Below are 19869 nucleotides of genomic sequence, written 5' to 3' on the forward strand. Positions count from 1 at the left end.
TTAAGGCAAAAGTCTAAAATCAGAGCAGTGTTCTGAATCCTTACTTCCAAAACAAGGCATTAAACACCAACTTTCCAAAGCTTGAGACGTGATTTAGCTATTGTCTGTCAAGTTTGGGCTTTTCATCTTCTGCCTCTGTGTATATTTTATTTCCTGCCTTACATAAATGTAAAGGGCACCACCAGCCAGCTCTGAGCTCGTCAAACCCCTGACAACACAAATAATGCCAGATATAAATATTTTCATTGTCACAGCGAATGTTTCCAAAATCACAAACTCTGATGCCTTTGCAAATTGATTTGGAACAGGTACAATGTACCAAACTGAAACAGATAAAAAAAATTCTGAAAAACAAACAAAAGAACCAAATCAACAAAAATATTCTAATATACGAGAAACAGATTTCTTCTTTCCCAATGCATTAGAAGGAATCGTCCCTTTCTTTGTTTTATATCAACACTTTCTTTTAAGATGACACAACAAAAGGTGGAGTCTGCATTGATTCTGTGCCAACTTGCCGTTTTCCCATTCTACTCCCAATGCATACTTTACCTCAAATCACTTTGAACATATACTACAACATTTTCTTACCTTTTAATTAGCATACAAAATAATGGGTTTCATTATGGCATGTCCATGTATGTAAATCATTGTCAATTGATCATGCCCACCCTTTTATTGACTTCTCTTACTCCTCTCATCCACTGCACTGGACCCCTTCCTTTACTAAATATCTACACACACACACACACACACACACACACACACACACACACACACGTGTATGTTGTGTATGTGTGTACAATGTCTAGACTCTGAACATGAGAGAAAACATAGTGTTTTTCTTTCCTTCCCTGATGTGCCCCTGTATTTCCTTCTTATACATTATATACGACAAATGGAGAGCCAACATTGGACTCTGTAGAAACACTAAAAACACTGTGTTTTATATCAAGGATGATCCAAAAGTGTCTACTTCTTCAATATTGTGGTTAAAGTCTTTGCTAGAGCAATAAGGCAGGAGAAGGAAATACATCGGAAATAATTAAATGAAATAAACTGTACCTTTATTTGTGTACGATATCATCTTATACTTAAAAGATTCCAAAGACTTCACCAGAAAACTCTTAGATCTGATGAACATTTTCAGGAAAGTCAGGATACAAAAATCAGAAGCTGTTTTTGTATGCCAGTAATGAACATGCTGAGAAAGAAGTCAGGGAAACCATCCCATTTGTTATAAATAAACTGATAAAATATCCGAGTGAATGTAGCCTGGGAGGAGAAAGAGCTATACAATTAAAACACTTAGCATTCCACAACTCTTAGGAAATTATCCATTCCACCAGTTTTAGGACTTGATGTCCGCTCCCATCAACATCTTCTGCTCTACCCGCAAGCACCTGGCCTCGGTTTTCACGAAACCCAGGCAGCAAACATGTCTTAGGTATTTTTGTGTATTTTAGTGTTTCCCCAGAATGAATGGAGAGGATGCTGCCTATCATCCTCTCCAACAAAGAAAAGATAATTCAATGTTTACTGAAGCTGAAACTCTCACTTATAAATGCTGATCAGAAAAGTAACATGTCTGTGACTTCAAATGATCAGTTTCTGTACAGCAAGTTGTATATGTGAGCTGTATCAAGATGATTTTAAAATTCATAAAAATAAAATTGTCAATGGAGCAATTAGAATGGTTTTGTTAAAAACAAAACAAAACAGAAAACCAAACCATCATTTCCAATTTTTTTTTTTTTGATTTTTCGAGACAGAGTTTCTCTGTAACTTTGGAGCCTGTCCTGGAACTAGCTCTTATAGACCAGGCTGACCTCGAACTCACAGAGATCTGCCTGCCTCTGCCTCTGAGTGCTGGGATTAAAGGTGTGTGCCCCCACAGCCCAGCTCTAAATAAATTTTAAAAGAGCACCCAAATATTGCACAGCTAATAGTCTCAATCTCATATGCAATGACTTGATTTTTTTCTACTCGGAAACATGATGCATATTTATGTGTATATGTATGACATATGTGTGTGTGTGTGCATTTGTGTGTACAAATGTGCTTACCTGAATATGTGAATGTGGAGGTCAGAGGCCTTTCACATTCCACTCTAGTTTTTGAGACAAGGTCTTTTACTGAACCTGCAGTTGGCCATTTTGGTTAAACTGGCTGGCTAGCCAGCCTGTTATTCCTGGCCTCACCCACCATGCGCTGAAGTTTCAGGTACTGTAAGCATGTCCCCCACTAAAGGTACCACTCCGGCCCCCAGCAATGTAGAAAAGAGTGGTGGGCTGCATTCCTGCCCGGCGCACGCATGGCTAGCTTTACACCCGAAATAACAACACACAAATTGTATTCTTTTAAACACTGCTTGGCCCATTAGTTCCAGCCTCTTATTGGCTAACTCTCACATCTTGATTAACCCATTTCTATTAATGTGTGTAGCATCACGAGGTGGTGGCTTACCAGGAAGCATCCATCTTGAAGAGGAGAGCTATAGTGTCTGCCTCACTGCCTTCTCCCTCTCAGCATTCTGTTCTGTCTTCCCTACCTACCTATATTCTGACCTAGCTGGTCAAGCAGTTTTCTTTAGTAATTAACCAATGAGAGTAACACACAGACCGATGACCCTCCTCCATCACAGCAATGCTTTTTAAAACCTGGTAAAGTCACAAACAAGCTTTCGGTGAGTCATCACTGTGTGTGTGTGTGTGTGTGTGTGTGTGTGTGTAAGTGGCATGGTGGAATACATGTTTCAAAGTATCAGAAAGGGTAGAAAAGAACATCCAAATGGAACGGTGTGGATGGGTAACAGACTGCAGAGGGGGAAGAGTGGCAGAGCTTCAGCAGTCCAGTTGTGGAGAAGAATCTGCCAGAAATAACAAATATCTAATTCCAGCCCTAGCTTTTTCTGCACACAAGTGGCTTTTCATTCTCTTGAATTCACAACAACAGAATCACCTTCAAACACAATTTTCTATGCGTGTGCATTTCATCCCAATTCTAACATCCTAGAAAACAGTAAAAGGCAGTGAAATAGAAACAAGTCAGCATGAGAAATACCAGATTCTTCCAGTGAGCAGCCCCCAAAGGCACTATGCCCTTCACAAATTAAGGATGTGCTCCTGGCAGGAGGAAGGGGAGGGCAGGACTAAGTCTGGAATAGGAATCACAAAGCACAGCTCAGCATTTCCAGGCAGAAGGGAGGATTCTTAGCCAGCAAGATGCCCCTAGGAAGATTAATTATTGATTTTCTTATAAATCATCTCAGGTGATTGTTGTTTGTTTTTCCTCCCAGGATGATAAACGTCTGATTTTACTTTTGTTAAAATAAATTCCTTCTACTTCAGTGCAATTAAATGAAGACCAAGAGAAGAAATCTCAGAGGAAGGATTTTCCAGCATGGTAGGCAAGGGAGTCAACCATGTTGAGTTCTGACCTTCTTAGGATACCAATGGTTAGGACCTCCAGCAAATTCCTGGTGTCCTACAGTTGAGAGACACATGAGTTGATGAAGGAGGAAAAGCACTATTTGGGCATAATTATATTTGTCAGATGTGCCCTTGAGGCCTGTGATTATGGCTAGGTGTCACTCATCACTGACACCAAGATTCAGAAGACCAGCCAAGACAATGAACATCACCTATCATTATGGAAACAACATAGTGGCTTACCTTCCTGCCTCCAGTGTTGATGCGCAGAGGTGTCAGAAAGGGATCGAAGATCATGTGACTGGTCTCTATGTTGACGGGCGACTGTCGTTTCCCCACAGAGCAAAGATTCCAAGCTGAGTTCACCAATCCCCAGAAAGAAGGAACTAGGAGTAAAGTGAAATTGTAGGATTAGGCCGGATAGAAAAGTAGGGGGAAAAAAGTAATATATTAAAAAGAAACCCAAGTTAAAAGGTGGTAAACCAAGAATGTCAAGTAATATTCTGACTCAAGGACATCTCAAGGTGTTGCCATGGTATTTTCCCAGGCTTCAATCCTGGTTAGTTTCTCCAGTATCATCTTCCTGATCTCTGAAGGTCAGGTTTTCTTACTTTGCTTTATGCACACTCTGTAGCCCCTTATTGCATTCATGCTTTGGTATTAACATTGTCTTTTAAGGCATATCCTCTTTGCAACATGTTCAAAGTACACCACGTATTTAACAGCTCCAGAGTGGATGCTCTGTTCCTTTCCTAGGTGGAAATGATGTGAGAATCAGTGGTGTCCAATCTTGAAGGCATCTGAAGCTTTTCAAAGCAAGTGTGGTTTGACATACACAAGGTGTTTTTCTGTGAGTTGTCAAGACCAAACTGAGGGAATAGTTTATTTTTATGACCCTCCAATCAAAACTAGACAGGAGCTTAGCAACTTGACTCTATCTGTGTTTGGTTCAACGTTGTGTCATTAACCTAATGTTCCAGCAACTGGAAAACGTGATTGTTTGAGAGAGAGGAAAAAAATTACATCAACTGCTGAGTGCAGGTATCCGAAGGAAAACTGTCAGCTCACTTTCAGTGTTGCAGTAGAAATGTCTATTAGTATAATTTTTTAAAATACGATTTCCAGTCTTGTTTCCTTGTATTCAACAGTTAGTGGAGAAATAGGAATAGTTAACACTCAAAGTTTATATTCATGAAGAAACTACATCCTTAGTATTTTCTGTCTCATTAGTATTCCCATTAAAGTGCAGAAGCCATGCATCCCCCATTTCCCCCTGTGAGTGTTTGGTCATTCATCCACTGATCAACACACAGTGTTTGGAACCTACCCTGGTGTTTTGCCCCGGGCTAGGTTGAATCTCAAGGAAAGAGTAAAAGGATAAGAATAATGTGAACCAAAACTTGAGACTGATTGGAAGGTGCTGTGAGACTATTGATGAAGTGCATCGAGCTCTGCCTTAGAGGAGTGGCCGTAGATAGCGATTATTGATGAACATTGCAATCATGCCATAATCTTCTTATGTGCTTGCCATCTCAAACTCAGGTTGAATGCAGATCTTAACTTCCCAGAGCTATCATGCCTGCTCGTATCATAATGGCTAAAATACAAAGTCAGAGAGCAGTCTAGGAAACACTTATCAAACAGTTGTATAACTCCGAAGAACTCTGATAGATGGGATGTTTAGTCCCACGTAAATCATAAATTCGATGACCTTATCAGCTCAAGTAAACAATGGGCAGAAGCAAATTCCCGGACAAATACTTCAACACCAGTATGTGATGGGATTTATATCTCATTTGACTCAATCCATTCCAAGGAGCCTCTGGTGGCTCTGTTCCCTTTAGGTTAAGGAGTTTGAATCGATTTCCTCAACATGAGCAATTTTCAATATGGCGGCAATGGCCAGAGGGAGAAAGAGAAGAAAGAGAAGAAGAAGGGCAAGAATAGAAGCAATAAAACTTACTCATGGACTTGTGCTTCCTTGATGCCCCCATTTCTTATTGTGCAAACTATGGTATCACCAAAAAAATTCTTAACATGTTTATAAGATGCCACATCCTAGCAAAACTAAGATATCCAATGAAGTTTTTGCATTAAAAACATACGTTTTATCCTTAGTGTCCCCTGAACACTAGGTGTGGAGGTTGTGTTGTTTGAGACTGGGCACCTAACCTCAGTTAGTTTCTACTAGTTTATCAGCTGTGGCAGCTGTGACTTTTTGTGATGGTCTCCATCTGCTGCAAAGAGAAGTTTCTTTGTTGAGGTACGAGAGCAACATTTCTCTGGGTGTAAGGATAAGTACTTAGAATGACATTAGGAATTTACCTTGGTTCAGTAAAATGCCAATAGAACATTGTTCTCTACAATCTGTGATCTCACTGGCCCTGGATAGGTTTGCGTTACCGGGCAAAGGTTTTCTCCTGTTGTGTGGGCCTTATGTCCAATTAACCAGCAACTGGTTACTGCAAAGAGATGAGTGCTACTATTGTTCCTTTAGTAGTGTCTTGCCTGCCGGTCATTGTTGATGTTCATAGGTGTCACCTTTAGGTAGGGTCGATTGATTACTTCCCGCCCCTGAAAACTTGTATAGCACCTTTACATACCACGAGAGAGAGTCCCCAGGAAAATGGCTTCTAGATTTCTTCCAGCTTAAATTTTCTGGGTCCTGTGCCCATGCTGTCTGAAACGGACTTATCTTCAACTTCTGGGAAGCAACTAAGGGCAACAGCAATAACTTATATTGTTTTGGGTGTCTCTTGGAATTCCTTAATTACTTGAAAAGAGTTTTCTCATGGCTGGCAAAGATTTCTGTAAGATAGTCTATGACTTTTGGGTGAAGCATTAATCTCCTCAAATAGCACAACTTCACACACACACACACACACACACACACACACACACACACGAGAGAGAGAGAGAGAGAGAGAGAGAGAGGGAAAGAAAGAGAGAGATGTAGAATATACATATGTGTGCATACACACATTTTATGCATTACATGCAATTTTAAATAAACATAAAACAATACAACTCCCTATGGCTTTTTCAGGCATACTTAGTATCATTTATCTCTCTCCCTTCCAAATCAAAGGCTTCTTTTTCCACTTCTCTCTTCGTATACCTGTATCCCACTATTCTCTTTTTTAGAGATCACCATCATCGTCTCCCTTTTCACCTTCCTGATATCTGCGGTTAGTCCAGCTTATATCCTCTTTGATAATCAAGATAATCTATCTACGGGATGTGTGTGTGTGTGTGTGTGTGTGTGTGTGTGTGTGTGTGTGTGTGTGTGTTCTCTGTAAGGCAGCTGCATGATAAACACAGTTACAGCTGGTGCACATTGCATTTCATCTTCTCCCATGAAAATCATTAACAAAAATAATTCTAACCCCGCAAACAGCGTGTAAGCGGCCTTTGTGTGACACCATCGGTGAGCAGATGCTGCCATGCCTTGCTAATAAACTTCATACCCAAAAAGTCCCCCCACAAAAATCACGAACAGCAAAAACTTTATGTGAACATCTGCCTTTGCTTTTACTGGGCACGGAATTCTTTATGACAGTTTCAGGGTTTTATATCCCCTCTTCACCATCAAAGCCCCTGCCTCTCATTCTAACCACCTGCTTAGGAACCAGAGAGCAGCTAAGAAACAGTGTCCTTTGCTCATTATGTCCCTCATCGGCTCAGCACCACAAAGGATACTGAGTTTACTCACAACTGAATGATTGCTTTTTAAATCAGCCATACTTTGTTTTTTTTTTTCTTTTTTTCAGAATTGGAAGGAGCCTTAGAGATCATTTTCCCTCAGTGCATCCGTGGCATGGAAGCCTCAGATCAGGGTAAAGTACTCTACCCGCAGCCATACTTACTGTCAGGCAGAGGCCAGATAGTACAGAGAAAAGACCAGAATCAGCTCTGAAAACTCCAATTGCCACCAAAGGTCCACTCCTCAAAATATTTCTCACTAAGAGGCTCTATCAGAAGCAGTGGGATATGCCCAGGGAGGCTCAGGGTTCATTATTGCCCTGACCTTTGCAAGACTTGTGCTTCCATTTCTCTGTTGGTCAATCAAGAATAACATCAGTGTCTATTTGGCAGTTTAAATCAATTTCAAAGGCAAAAGACCAAATCAAACGACATCAAAAATCAGCTATGTCAAATAAAGGCAGGATTTGAAAGCAACTGAACAACTGTGAGATACCACAGACAGAAGAACCGAGGAGAAAATTATGTTGAGGTCAGGGGAAGTGGCATGATTTTGGGTTCCTGCTTCAGAGCCCCGGGAAGGCACAATGAAAGATACTGTTGCAGAATGCTGCTCCAGAGCCTGGTGAGGTGGCTCGGAGGTTAAGAGCACTGCTCTTGCAGAAGGCATGTATCTGGTTTCCAGGACCCTTGTTTCTTAAAACTGTGATTCTAGATTGAAAGGATACAAAGGACACCCTCTTCTGGTTTCTATGGGCATTGTACTTAAATGTACAGTCTCTCTTTGTGTCTCTCTGTCTCTCTGTCTCTCTTTCTGTCTCTCTCTCTCTCTCTCTCTCTCTCTCTCTCTCTCTCTCTCTCACACACACACACACACACACACACACACAATAAAAATGAAAGTTTAGGCTGCTCCAGTTGGGCAACTCTCAGACCAGATTTTGATCCCCATAGAAGGAAAAGTTCATGCTTGCTACTAGAAGCAGTGTGAATGCTGAGGAAGAATTAAAGTGTGGAAACCCTCTAGGGACCTTGAGTGACAGATGGACAAGGAAGAGGTCTACAAAAGCTATGCAAGGGAAACATTTTAGGGTGAAGTCTTGGAGGCTGGGAAGACAAGGAATGCTTGCTCACTGAAGCTTGGGAGTGAACTAGCTTGTTTTAGGTGTGTAGAACTACATCACACCTACGAGCTAGGACACAGGGTTTGGGTTCATGCAGAGTCCTCAGTTCTGACCATGGTTGTAAACAACCTCCATAGCAGCACCCTTCAGGCTGACGAGCACCCTGGGTTACCTTCAGAAGCAGAGGTGGAATAGTAGAATGTGAGGTATTGCTCCTATTTTTCAAATTTGGAAATTCTGTTGAATTTTTTCACTCTTAGTTGTAGAAGGAGACTAATCTTTTGTTCTCAGTTTCCCAGACCCAAATAATCACACAAACTACTTTAATTACAACATTAATAATCACAGAAACTACATTAATTACAACACTGTTTGACGAGTGACTCTAGCGTATTCCTAGCTAGCTCTTACATTTTAAATTAACCCATTTCTATCAATCTGTGTACTGCCACAAGGCTGTGGCCTACCCATAAGGTTCCTAAGATTCCACTGTATCCTTCTTCTTCATCAGCTACATGGCGTCTCCCTGACTCTACCTACTCTCTCTCTATCCCTTCCAACCTGGCTATATTCTTTCCAACCATAGGCCAAAGAAGTTTTATTCATTAGCCAATAAAAGCAACACATATAAAGAAGGGCATCCTGCATCACTTAGTTACTATGGCTATTTCAATAAATTGAATTTTGAACTTTCCTCTTGAAAAAAAAGGATAATGACTTATCCGCCAATGCAGTCTTTTTCTAGCTTGACCAACAAAATTTATTGTGGTGAAAGTAGATGAAATTGAGTGAGAACCATTTTAATTAATTAATAGTCAACTGGTCTGAAAACATTGGAATTTCATCATCCTTGGCATCTCTTTCACACACTCTTCTAATTTACATATAAACTAGAACACACAACAGACCTGAATATCTTTGCAAATTATTTTTCACAGAGTCTAAACAGAGGAATTTAACTGCTGCATCACAACGATGCATTTATCTTGCCAAAATATTTTCCCCTTGGCAATGCTGTCATTCTTTCCATGAACTACAAACCCCCAATGGTCTCTTGACTCACTGTGCAGTGAGCTATGGAAAATGTGGAGTTGCTCAGATTTCAAATGCTTAAATCAGGAACCTTGGCAAGACAAAGACAAAAATCTATCTGCATCTGTTCAAACCACTGAAACAATAAAGATCCAGCTTAATATGTTAATATCATTTGACAATCCCCACAAAAACATATAGAGTATCTTTTCAAAACAAAGGTCGATCTAGAGAGCATGAGATAAGCAGAATCCACTCTGATACTTAAAGTTAAAACTTGCCTTGATGGCATTTGCATCTTGAAGAGGATACTCCAAATCCATGCCATCCTGCCTATTGATTTGTCCTGAGCCAGCAGAATTTGTAGAGGTGATGCTATTACAGGCAGAATGTTAGACACCTGGAATTGACTTGTACCATTCCTATATACTTATGAAACCTTATGGATCCAAGATAAACTGAATTCAAAACTGTTGAATGCAACTCTATGACATTTCAGATATTAGACTTGACACTGAGAATTCACTGGGCAAATATTTGCTGAAGACCTGATAGGTGCCACACAAGGCCTTCATTTCTGGCTTGTTGGGAGTGAATGAAACAGGTATGGCTTCTGTTATCAGGAATCCTTTCGTATAGTAGGGAGTATACACGATAAATTTTGATGTGCTTACCTGAGTTATTAAATTAAGGATCAGTTAAGGTGTTAATGAGCTACATATGGAATAAAACTGGAATGGGAGACATATTCTAATAAGCAAAATGATCCAGGATGGTTTCTTTGGAAATGATATATACTAGACCTTTGAAAAACTGGGATATTGTTTCAGAAGAATTTAAGAGAGGAGAGTGTTCAAGGCAGATGGGAACAATGGTTGTAGAGAGCTTAATTTATTTAAGGAGCAGAGAAATCCATGTGACTTGAACTTGGTTGTCCAGATAAGAAGAAAGGAGGGGCAGTACGGGGCTGGTTTGGTTTGAAGAACAGGTGTCTGGGGACTCTTCAAGTCCTAATAAGGAGTTTATATCTTATTCTTATGTGACAGGAAACCACCAAGAGTTTAGACTAGGGAGTGAATTGCCATGGACTGATTTAAGAATGAAAGGCACAGATCTGCTCTGGCTAGGACAAAGCCAAGAGAAGGGTAATTACCACTGGGGTAGTGTGAGAAGGAAAAAAACCGGGTCACAGTAACAGCTGGGGACATAGGTTTTTTTTTTTTTTGGTGTTGTTGTTGTTCATTGAATGCTAGCATGTGGGTGTATTTAAGTTCTATCTCAAAGGCATAAATAACTGAATGCTTTATTAACAATTCTCTTCAACATATGTGCCAATAAAATAGCGTTTTCTTCAGATTAAGACAGTGCTTTACAAAGGACAACTTGTATTTGAAGCAAGAAAGAGACTTAGCTGAGGCAATCTTTTTTTTTTTTTCAAGTAATAGGCTAAGCCCCTAACTTCCTGGCCAAAGGAAAGCAAATATAATTTTGGAAAATGACTACTACTGGCACAAAACATATTTATGATAAGTCCAGTCCCACAAATAAAGTCTTCCATCTCAACAGCTATGCTTATTTCATGGTTACAAAATGTACAGATACTTTTAAAGTAAGAACTCATATCTCTCCCCCGGTCTTTCTCTCACCAGTGTTGATTTTCTTCCCCTTCTGTGGTTTTCAACTTTAATAAATCTCTGCTTTGAGTTGTCATTAATGAACACGGTTAAAATACTCATTGCTTCAGGCCTTTGCTCCCTTTCTGTTTGCAGATTTATTTCATGGATGGAATTGGCCCTGGAAACAATCCCTCAGCTGCTGGCATCTTTCTCTGTAGTTTCGATTCCAGACTCATGGTCCATGGGAGCTCAACATTTTCTCACTTGGGCATCCCAGAGGAGTTGCATATATCCTATTGAACACATAATCATTAATTTGTGAATTCATTAAAGAAATTAATGGACCATTTCTAATGAACCAAGGATGGAAAGACAAATCAAAAGCCCTTACTTGGATGGAAAGACAGACAAGCTAGTAAATAGTTATAACAAAGCGCGGTAGGTATTATAATGGAGGTGTGTGCACATTAAAGCTTAAATACAGAAGCAGGATGACTTTTCTCTTCTATTAACACACATAGCACCTTCTAGCACATGGAATATGCTAGCTTGGTTTCTCTGTGTTCTGTGATTGAATTATGTGGTGCCAGCAGTAAGGTCTTACAATTAAATTCTGGAGAGTAGCCAAGAGTAATGGCAATAGCCTGTAATGCCTAGGGGTCTGAATTGCCCCAGTGGCCAATAACTTGAAAAAATGTAACCTACTCTTGGGGTTTTTATATTTTTAGCAGGAAGAATCTACTTGGGGTATTGAGTCCTATAACTCTATTAAACTTCTTTTTATATATGCATGTATTTTAGTAACTTGTATAGTATTGGGTTTTCATAAGTCTTTTTTTCAAAGACTTTAGTATTAGTTATCTTGCCTATATTCTCTCCTTCACCATACTCTCTCACCACTGCCCAATCTAACTCCTATTCCATTGTTTTCCTTTAACTCCTTATACCACTGTGTTCTGTCCCTGTTCTATTGAAAGCCCCTCCACTGCATGGCCACTTACTAAAGTCCTGACCCCTAATGGGTATTCCAATTAGAATGCACAACACCTGAAGATTCTAAGTGATCATCTAGAAATGAATGAAGACACATAATATTTGACTTTCTGGGCCTTAGTTACCCCACTTAGAATGATTGTGTCTAGCTACATCTGTTTACCTGTGATTTAATAATTTCATTCTTCTTAACAGCTAAATAATATTCTTTTGACCTAATGTATCATATTTTCATTATTCATTCATTTGAAGATGGGACATCTAGTTATTTTCATGTCTGGCTGTTGAAACTAGAGCAGCAATAAATATGGATGAGCAAATACCGCTGTAGTTAAATACACAGTTCTTTGTATAGTCAAAAAGTACTACAGCTGCATTATATGGTATATTTGTTTCCAGTTTTTTGAAGAACCTTCACACAAATTTCAATTATAGTTGGCCTAGTTTGCAGTTCCACTAGCTGTGAATGAGTATTACTCTGTTATCACATCCACACCAGCATTTGTTGACATTTGTTTCTTTGATTTTGGTCATTCTGCTTGGGGCAAAATGAAATCTCAAAGTGCTTTTATTTTATTTTCCCTGATGGCTAAGGATGCTGAACATAAAATATTTCTCAGTCATTTGTGTTTCATCTTTGAGAATTCCCTGTTGCATTTTAAATTTCTTTCTAGGTGTCTAGCTTTTTGTGCTCTTTATATAGTCTAGATACTAATCTTCTGTTAGATATATAACTGGTAAAGATTTTCCTCATTCTGAAGACTGCCTCTTCACTATAATAATGGTGTCCTTGCCTGTACAGAGCACTTTTTGTTTCATAAGGTCACATCTGCCAATTGTTGGACTTCATGCCTAAGCTACATGTGAGAAAAACCTTTCCTTTGTCTTTAAGTTCAAGCCTCTTTTCTTCTTTCTCCTCCATCAGATTCAGTGTATCAGGTCTTATGTAGAGGTCTTTGATCCATTTGAAGTTGAGTTTTTTGTAGGGTGGGAGTTAAAGGTCTAGTGGTTTATTTCTTCTACATTCACCTATCCAGTTTCACCAGAACTATTCATTGAAGATGCTGCTTTTTCTCTACTGTGTATTCTTGGTTTCTTTGTCAAAACTTATGTGGACATAGATGTGTGGACCTTCATCTTTATTCTATCCCACTGATCCATGTGTCTGCTTTTTAAGGCTGGTACCATGCTGTTTTCATTACTATAGTTCTTTAGGAAAGTAATCATTAAATTCAGCCAGCTGTGGACCATAAAAACCACAACAAATTGCCTGACACAGTGTGTCCATTGGTGCAGTATGGCATGGATGTTATGGGAGTTGTCACCACTTTCTAATTGAATCTAAGGCCTGCTCTGTAAGATGTAACCCATACATGTCACTATTATAGAGGCAAAGAACCTGTGATTGGGTTGGTTATAGGTCAAATGGGAGAACTCAATTCTATTATTCTGTGAAATAGATACAGTATTAAAATGATTCCTAATGTGTTATTACTGTACCAATATATCAGAGCAGCTCTCAACCCTGGTTAGGGAAGCGTCTCCTTGCAGTTGACGGCAATTGACTTAAACACCCTTAACTGCTCAACATTCAGAGAATAAGAAACTGTGGAGAGCTCAGTGATAAATGGGTGTACATATCACACTCTTCCCCTCAAGGCTCAGGGATCTTCCTGGAAGAGCAAACAGAAACATTGTTAAGACCCTGGGGTGCTGAATAACATCAGGGAGACCATATCTTCTGGACAAAATAGGCAGTTATATACATAAATCCACAATAGTTGTGACAGCATGCACAAGACTTGTGTAGGCTCAAACTATACAAAATCCCAGCATGGGGCAGGGAGCATAAAATCCCACCACCAGCTAAGGAACTCTCAGTATTTGATAGCTTCTGGGAAAGGAAGACTCAGTTTTCTTGAATGATGTGGTCTTTGGTAGGGCAGCCACATCCAGAACAGGCCACATTGCAAGACTAGTTGAGCAACCCAAACTGGACTTAATTTAGAAAAAAAGAAGATAACTGAAGAAAATTCAAAGTTCCGTGTGAAAACGTGGCACAGTTACACAATGGAGTCTTATGTAGCTGTAAAAAACAATGGCTTCATGAAATTTTCAGGCAAATGGATGGAACAATGCAGGCAAAAGGGAAATAGATGTGATCTCCTAGGTAAACTGGGGGTACGGGTAGTAGAAGGGAAGGGATGAGAATGCAAAGAAATGGATTGGTCAAGTTGGGGGAGGGATGGGGTGGGAGAGCAATGAAAGAGATATCTTGCTAGAAGGAGCCATTATGGGTTTAGGGAGAAACTTGGAGCTAGGGGAATTCCCAGGAATCCACAAGGATGACTCTGTAACATCAGGGGCTGCTTAGTTGGGATTTATGTCCTGTCCAGTTCCCACAGCCGGTAAGCCCCAAAGAAATTCAAACAGAGGTCTCGATAAGTTACAAAACTGATTGGCCCATTAGCTCAGGCTTCGTATTAGCTCTTATAACTTATATAGCCCATTATTCTTATCTACGTTAGCCACAAGGGTCCGTACCTTTTTCAGCAGGGCAGGTCACATCCTGCTTCTTCTGTGATCTGGGCAGGACTGGGGAAGAGCTTCCTTCTTCCCAGAATACTCCTGTTCTCATTGCCCCACCTCTACTTCCTGTCTGGTTTTTCCGCCTATACTTCCTGCCTGACTATTGACCAATCAGCGTTTATTTAAAACATGATTGATAGAATACAGACAATTCTCCCACACCATGACCCCAGCTAAGACTCTTAGCAATAATGGAGAGGGTGCCTGAACTGACCTTCTCCTGTAATCAGATCAATGACTACTCTAACTGTCATCATAGAACCTTCATCCAGTAACTGATGGAAACAGATACACAGGCCATAGCCAAATACCAGGTTGAGCTCCGAGAGTCCAGTGGAATAGAGTGAGGTGGGATTATATGAGCGAGGGGGAGGGCAAGATCATGATGGAGAAATCCACAGAGACAGTGGATCCGGGCTCTTGGGAACTAATGAACTCTAGACCAACAGCTGGGAGCTTGCATGGATCCAAACTAAGCCCTCTGCATGTGGGTAATAGTTGTTTAGCTGGGTCTGTTTGAGGGGCCCTGGCAGCGGGACCAGGACCTACATGAGTTGGGCTTTTGGAGCCTATTCCTATGATTGAATGCCTTTTTCCACCTTGATGCAGTGAGGAGGGGCTAAATCCTGCCTCAAACTAATGTGCCAGGTTTTGTTGACTCCTCTTCATGGGGGTACTTACCCTTCCTAAGGAGTGGATGTGGGGGATAGTGGGAGGAGGGGATGAAGGGGGAACTGTGGTTGGTATATAAAATTAATAAAAATTTAAAATTAAAAGAAAACAAAGTTTGATATGAAGTAAAGGGAGGATGGAGAAGGTGGTTATTAGAGGAGTTGGTGGAGGGAGAGTGTATGTGTTCAAGACACAGTGTATAAAATTCTCAAAAAAATCAATAAAATTATTGTTTTCCAAAGATACAGAGAGGGGAAAAAACCAACTCAAACTCTTTTCCTAGTACTAGACTATGCTTTACTTCTAGAGGGGTTTTGTTGTAAGACCTAAACATCTCAGAATTAGTTAAAATACTGATGAATTTCCTTAGACAGAGAAATGTAGTAGTATTAACAGTGGACATGGAGTGTCACTGGATCAGAATGCCTTTAAACTGCTAGCATCTAAGCCATGGGATTTTCTGACTCCCCCAACTTTAGAGACTTATTACTACAGAGGAGAAATATGAGCTATGTCGTCACAATGGAACCAGGCATATGTGGCTAAATTTCTAAAGCCTTAATTTCTCAGTCTCTACGACAGGGTGGTAGCTACTTCACAGACACATTGCAAAGACTGAGACTGTGTCAATAAAAATGTCCAGCACACTACTGAATCTATAGCAACTAAATAGGAACTGCTGGAAGAGGGGCTAAGAGAAGGGATATTGGGAAATCAGCACATTGATTCCATTCTACTTTCAAAGTGTTCCTGGGGTAGAAAGAAACATGGTTAAAAATCAAGATAGGAGGGCAAGAGGCAGCAGCTTTCAGATGCCCATCTAACCCAGTTTGATTTCAGAGGCATTTCTGTGGGGAGTCTAGGAAATAGATTGACTCCTCGATGTCATAGCTTCCATGAGGCATCTAGTCTTCAACGTCTGGAGAGATGAAAGGGGGGAGCAACGATATGGGCCATTCGAGATTTTATTTCCAAAGGAACCATCCTCTCAGTTTGGCATGTGGAAGTTGTCAAAGTGTATGTTCAAACAGCATTTTCCACCTCCCGTTGGTGCTTGATTCCAGGGTAGTAGCCAACCTGCATCATTGAGAATTCATCAACTGAGAGTGAAGAGAAACAAAGGGAGAGGAAGCTCTCGCCTACTGGTCAAATACCATTTAATTAGTTTTGTGCTAGAACCATGAAGTATCTTGCTTAATCCTTCCCCAAATTCTGTGAAAGGATGCTATAATTATTTTATATGAAATGAGTGTGATTCTAAGAGAGGAAATGGCTCTTTTGAGATTGTTTATTTTATTTTATTTTTTTAGGTACTGAATATTTAACTGAGGGCCTCACGTAAATCAGGAAAATACTCTATTACTGAACTACATTCCCCACCTATGAGGAGTTGATAGGGATTCTGAAAGGGGAGGGAAAGATTGTGAAGGAAGAAGAAAAAGATAAAGTAATGGAATATATGTGACAAGAAATTAGAAGAGGGCCCAGCCTTGGGGAAAGGATGTGGACAGAGCAGGGCATAGAAGGGCAGCATGGGATGGCACCGAATAAGAACAAAGTCTAATTGCATATATGTTTAGAAATTCCGTAATGAAAATCATTAATTTGTATGCTAACTTAATTTTTAAAAGGTCAAAGTTCTGCATATGTGGTAACCTGAGAAGCTGCAGGAAAAATCAGTAGAAAATGGCAGGTGATCATCTTCTGCTTGTTGTGATGGCATGGGTGGGCATGGGTGGGCATGGGAGGGCATGGGTGGCGAGGCAAATTCCATTTATCTTATCCACTGTGCTTGTATCCACATGCCCAAATGCACAAACACAAATTCTGAAAGATTTTCCTTGTCTCAAGCATCATTATTCCAACTGTGTTGCTCTACGTGGATGCTAATAGAGCTGTTCCTTGTATTTAAGGCGATCGGGAACATCTGTCACTTGAGCAGTCTTTACATTTCCCAACCATTCCCTCAATGAAAAACTTTAAGGTTATTTCCATCTTATTTCAGCATTCAAATCAATGCCGTGATAAATAGCCTCAAGCACATTCTTCTTTTGTAGTGGTGCTTTCGTTTCAGTTGGAAAGATTCTGAAAGGTAGTATTGTCAGGTACCCACACTCTGTCTTTTAGTGGATACTGTACGGTACACTAAAAAGCTCTGGCTTTATCTGTGACTCCATACTCAGGCTCCACACTCAGGAAATGGCGTGTCCATTTCCTCACTATCTCCAGAGCCCTCTATGGATACTAGCCACTGTTTACTTTTGGTAATCAGAAAGTAAAAATGGAATATCACTGTTTTAACTTGCACCCTCTAACTACTACTCAAGTTAAATATGTTCTAATACTGTCAGTTGCTATTTCCAACTCTCTTCTGATCCTGTCCTGCACATTTTTTCTAGGTCATTTAGTTTTTATATCAGCTTTTAGCTATCATTTGCCTTGTAGAGCTATGAACTCTTGTAATAGACTATAAATATTTTTTCCATTCTATAATATGGCTATTTCCTTTTTTGATATTTTGTTATGTAGGTAAATTTTTATATGATTAAGTTTATTGATTTGGGTTTTATCTTCTATAGATTATGTTACAAACTTTCTTTACTGTTTTCTAAATTACTTTTATTTGTATGTTATCTACAATTTGATTGTTAAAATATACCAGGGACCAGTGCTTTCGATATCCTGTGTAACAGATGTCTAATGCCCATGTTGGCCAGTTTTGTGTGTGTGTGTGTGTGTGTGTGTGTGTGTTTTGCCAACTTTACAGAAGTCAGGGTCATCTGGGAAGAGGAAACCTCGACTGATGGAATGCTCCCATTGGGCTGGTCTACAGGTAACTCTGTAAAGCATTATCTTGAACAGTGATTGATGTGTGGGTATTGATACCTCAGGTAGGTAGTACTGGATTGTGTAAGAAAGCAGGTTCCTCCTTGGTCTCGGCTTCAGTTCCTGCCTTAAGTTCCTGCCATGACTTCTTTGATGATGAACTGTGATGTGGAACTGTAATAGGAAAGAAACCCTTTCTTCCCTAAGTTGTTTTTGGTCATGGTACTTTATCACCCTGATATAAAGTAGCTAAACAATGCTAGAAATATTTATTTAGCATGTACATTCATATATAGTATATGTATATTAATATTAATATGTGTGTACACCTGTGTAGGGTGCATTTGAGTATATGTGTACATCCATGAGGAGGTCAGAGTTGGATGCTGGCTGTTTTGGCAATCATTCTCTGCCTCATATGTTGAGGCAGGGTCTCTTGCATGAACCCATAGCTCACCGATTTGGCTTATCTACCTAGTTATCTTGATACCCTGTCTCAACCTCCTATATGTTGGCCTTGGGAAAGTCACCATGGCTGCTTGGCAATTGCGCGAGTGCTGAGAATCTAAATTTTAATGCTCACATTTGTGCTGCGAGCCATCTCTCCAGGCCCCAGGAGCAAATTACATATTATTTGTTCCCATTTCCATTTGTATAACCTTCTGTCAATGCTATGCTGTTTGAGTATAATAATATTTGTGTAATTTATTGGCTCAGTCTTCCTGCTTAGGAAAGTTTGCCCTAGTAAAGCTTCCTATACTATACTACTCCAGACACCTGACCTCCAGGGAAATTTTCCAGGTTTGGTGATTGTACGAGCCCTGAAGAGTTGCTATGTTCTCGGGAGCACAAAACTTACCAGGCCTGTGTCTGTAATGTAGCTATTTATATACTTGAATAATACCGGATAGAGAAGAATGCCAGCCCTGTTCTCCAAGGACTCTTGGAGACATTGCCTCTCATATAGAATGCTACCCAGAGAAGCTTCAACGGAGCAGTGAGGTGGAGAGGACGGCACTGGCATAGGGGAGCTGAGCTCAGTCAGGTCCTGATTTATGGAGCATTCGTCCCAGGTCAGACACTGCCCTAGGTATTTTTAACACCTGCTCTCCTGCAATAATCTGTAAGGTATCTTCCAACATCCAGGAAGATAACTATATGTTTTTCTTTGGGTTCACCTTCTTATTTAGCTTCTCTAGGATCACAAATTATAGGCTCAATGTCCTTTATTTATGGCTAGAATCCACTTATGAGTGAGTACACGCCATATTCCTCTTTTGGGTCTGGGTTATCTCACTCAGTAAAGTGTTTTCTATTTCCATCCATTTGCATGCAAAATTCAAGATGTCATTTTTTTTTTTTTTTTTTTTACCTCTGAGTAGTACTCTAATGTATATATGTGCCACACTTTCTTTATCCATTCTTCTATTGAGGGGCACCTAGGTTGTTTCCAGGTCCTGGCTATTACAAATAATGCTTCTATGAACATAGTTGAACAAATGCTTTTGTAGTTTGATTGGGCATCTCTTGGGTATATTCCCAAGAGTGGAATTGCTGGGTCCTGAGGTAGGTTGACTCCCAGTTTCCTGAGAAGCCGCCACACTGATTTCCAAAGTGGTTGCACAAGTTTGCATTCCCACCAACAATGGATGAGTGAGCAAGGAAGTCAGGACCGCGAGGGGTGTGTTCACCCACTGAGACGGTGGGACAGATCTAATGGGAGATCACCAAGGCCAGCTGGAATGGGACTAATGGAGCATGTGATCAAATCGGACTCTCTGAACGTGGTTGATGGTGGAGGCTGACTGAGAAGCCAAGAACAATAGCGCTGGGCTTTGATTCTACTGCATGGATGGGCTTTGTGGGAGCCTTGTCTGTTTGGAT

The 19869-nt window shown here is 40.2% G+C and overlaps 1 protein-coding gene across 3 annotated transcripts in view; it reads right to left on the reverse strand.

Annotated features, from left to right (window-relative positions):
* Positions 1–19869, reverse strand: part of Ca10 (carbonic anhydrase 10 (inactive)) — a 512317-nt gene that overhangs the window by 293788 nt on the left and 198660 nt on the right. For all 3 annotated transcript variants that reach the window (XM_085695654.2, XM_048446895.3, XM_048446896.3), the window contains exon 4: positions 3675–3817. In XM_085695654.2, the coding sequence (XP_085551780.1) occupies positions 3675–3817 (143 nt within the window). The remainder of the gene's footprint in view (positions 1–3674; positions 3818–19869) is intronic.

This window comes from Myodes glareolus, chromosome 9 (assembly GCF_982192425.1).
Source record: "Myodes glareolus chromosome 9, mMyoGla1.1, whole genome shotgun sequence".
Lineage (NCBI taxonomy): Eukaryota > Metazoa > Chordata > Mammalia > Rodentia > Cricetidae > Myodes > Myodes glareolus.